The 2,283-nt window shown below is 34.1% G+C and overlaps 1 protein-coding gene across 1 annotated transcript; it reads right to left on the bottom strand.

Annotated features, from left to right (window-relative positions):
* Window positions 1-283: 283 nt before the first annotated feature.
* On the bottom strand, window positions 284-2,026 carry LOC118750465. The gene is made up of 2 exons (XM_036485180.1): window positions 1,758-2,026; window positions 284-1,700 (listed from the first exon to the last, which is right to left on the bottom strand). The coding sequence occupies exons 1-2, from the start codon at window positions 1,784-1,786 to the stop codon at window positions 284-286; spliced, it is 1,446 nt and encodes a 481-aa protein (XP_036341073.1). The 5' UTR covers window positions 1,787-2,026.
* Window positions 2,027-2,283: the final 257 nt, after the last annotated feature.

Here is a 2,283-nt window from a genome sequence, read left to right as displayed (position 1 = left end):
GTCATTAATATTTTCATCGACTAAACATATTCCTAAAAGCTTTAACGGATCTATAGGCTGACTAAAAAAATGCGTTTGATTTAGAAATCGCTTTCCGATTACAAGGTTGTTCTCTTTATCAAAACTTTTGATTGTGAGGGGAATATCCGGTAAGATAAAGCAATAGTTATCAGGGAATTTGGTACTAAAAATATATTCTGAGGTCACAAACTTTTTAACACGATTTTTCTCTTCTACAAATCCTTCCTGTTGTGATGAAATGCGACGGTTTTCGTGTTTAACGTTATTGTAAATTTGCTTGAGTACGCATTGTGGTTTTTTTACGTAGCCTTTTAAAATCTGAAGATAATTTTCGAAGCCATAGGCCGAAAAAATTTTGCAAAACACCAAATTGCTTTACACACTCGGTAAGATGTAAAAGACTGTGTACATTATAGCTCACACTATTTTCTTTGAAAACTATTGGAAAGTTTTCCACAAATAGGCTTAGCATATTTTGACAAAGCGATATATTTTCTTCGTAGGATCTTGGACACGATAGAAGTCTGCATGAGCAGTGGAGTAAGAGGAATTCATAGTAGAGTTCATCATGAATGCTTCCTTTTAATGCCAGTATCCCTGTATAAAGCAAAAATTGGCGATATTCCGTTGCTTTCCAATGAACAATGTCTTCAAAACCTCGCGGTCGACGGGAAAATTCTAGTGGAATATACTTTCTAAGGGAGACTAATTTAGTCGAAATGGTACTAAGATTTTCCTTAGGAGCTTTGTACTCCAAACTGGTTTTGTTGTTCAGCAAGCGTATTAGAAATTTCCTTACCACCCCTAAATCAATAAGGTGCATAGTGTCAAGAGCAATTTGGCTTACCATTTTTATATTAAGAGTTTCCAAGGGAGAAGCCTCTGACCTAAACTTTTTGCTGAAGTGATTTTTCAGTCGCCTCTCCGTGAAATCTTCATCTGTAATTAGTTTGTCTGAATTTGTAGTGTACGTCAAAACCTGATCGATTTTCCGTGCTACCTGTGTACACTTGGAACAACCGTGGGAAGATGTGTGTCCAACTGTGCCACATATAAAAGCTGTAGCCGGAGCATCGCAAATCACCGCCCTCAATCTAAGCTTAACTATTTTATTACTAACGCAAATACCAGTCTTCGAAAGATTATCATGTTCTTGAACAAAATCCAGCAAATAAACTTCTAAATCTTTTGGTTTTTGTTTTCCAATGTAAATACCTACTGGCAAAATGTTATTGACTTTAAAGTTTAAAATTCTTATCAAAATTGGCCAGAGTTGAACCCTTGAGCTTCTAAACAAAGGTATTCCGTCAACATTTATGTCGAAAACGATTTCTTCGAATTGAGAAACATAATCACCAAAAGACATTAATTGTTTTTCTATGCCAAAATGAGAATAAAACCCAGGAGGTACACTCTTAATAACCAACTTGCTTTTTTTTGGTATGAGGCTTCTAATATCCCTTGGGACATCGAGATTTTGTCTAGCAAGAATTGCAAGTATATCATTGCAACACTCCCTACTTGGCTTGTGTTTCAAAGCCCAATCTTTTAGCTGCTCTTTTAAAGAAATTGGACGCACACTGTTAGCAGGATCATTTCCAGAAACTATATTTGCATTTGATTGCAAATGAGACTCATAATCGCGTGGTTCAGATGCTACCGGGACACTCACTACCTCGCTGGTTGGTTTATATTGAAGTTTAGATAAAAATTCTTTTCTTTTATTGCTTACCAACCTTTTTAAGTTTCGCCGACTTCCCAGCATTTTATTTGATTTATTAATGTCCACAATTTAATAAAAACGCGAATCACTTCACACACGAAAATGCTTTTATTTTTCTTTTCTATAAACGTTTCACATGTAAATCAGCTGTTTCACATCTATGTGCCGAGCAAGAAGTTTTATTACGCCGAACTTATAATTTTCGATGGCCGGCTCATGTTTTCTAGAGTAAAGACGTACGGAAAAGTGTGTATTATTCAGGGACGGTAATTATTATGAGTAAAATAATTTAAATCAGCATTTAATCATTATTTTATGATTTTTATATTTTTCGCTCAACGGAAATGATTATTATTTGATTTTTATTTTTTCGATCACAAATAATGATTATTTTATGATTTTTATTTTTTTCGCTCAGAGATAATAATTATTATTGAGTTTTATTTTTCCGCTTAAAAACAATGATTATTTATGAAATTGAAAAGGCCATACAGACGCAACTTACTGAAATTTTGACGTGAAAATTTTGGAACTTATTC

Source organism: Rhagoletis pomonella, unplaced genomic scaffold (genome assembly GCF_013731165.1).
Source record: "Rhagoletis pomonella isolate Grant_MI unplaced genomic scaffold, Rhpom_1.0 Rhpom_scaffold_00250, whole genome shotgun sequence".
NCBI lineage: Eukaryota > Metazoa > Arthropoda > Insecta > Diptera > Tephritidae > Rhagoletis > Rhagoletis pomonella.
This window is presented reverse-complemented; position numbering and strand designations above follow the sequence as displayed.

Bases quoted from the DNA above. Each gene is read 5' to 3' on its own strand.
- LOC118750465 (XM_036485180.1), bottom strand. From the start codon at position 1,786: ATGCTGGGAAGTCGGCGAAACTTAAAAAG. The intron at 1,701-1,757 runs GTTGGTAAGCAA...TAAACCAACCAG, and splicing joins AGTCGGCGAAACTTAAAAAG to CGAGGTAGTGAGTGTCCCGG.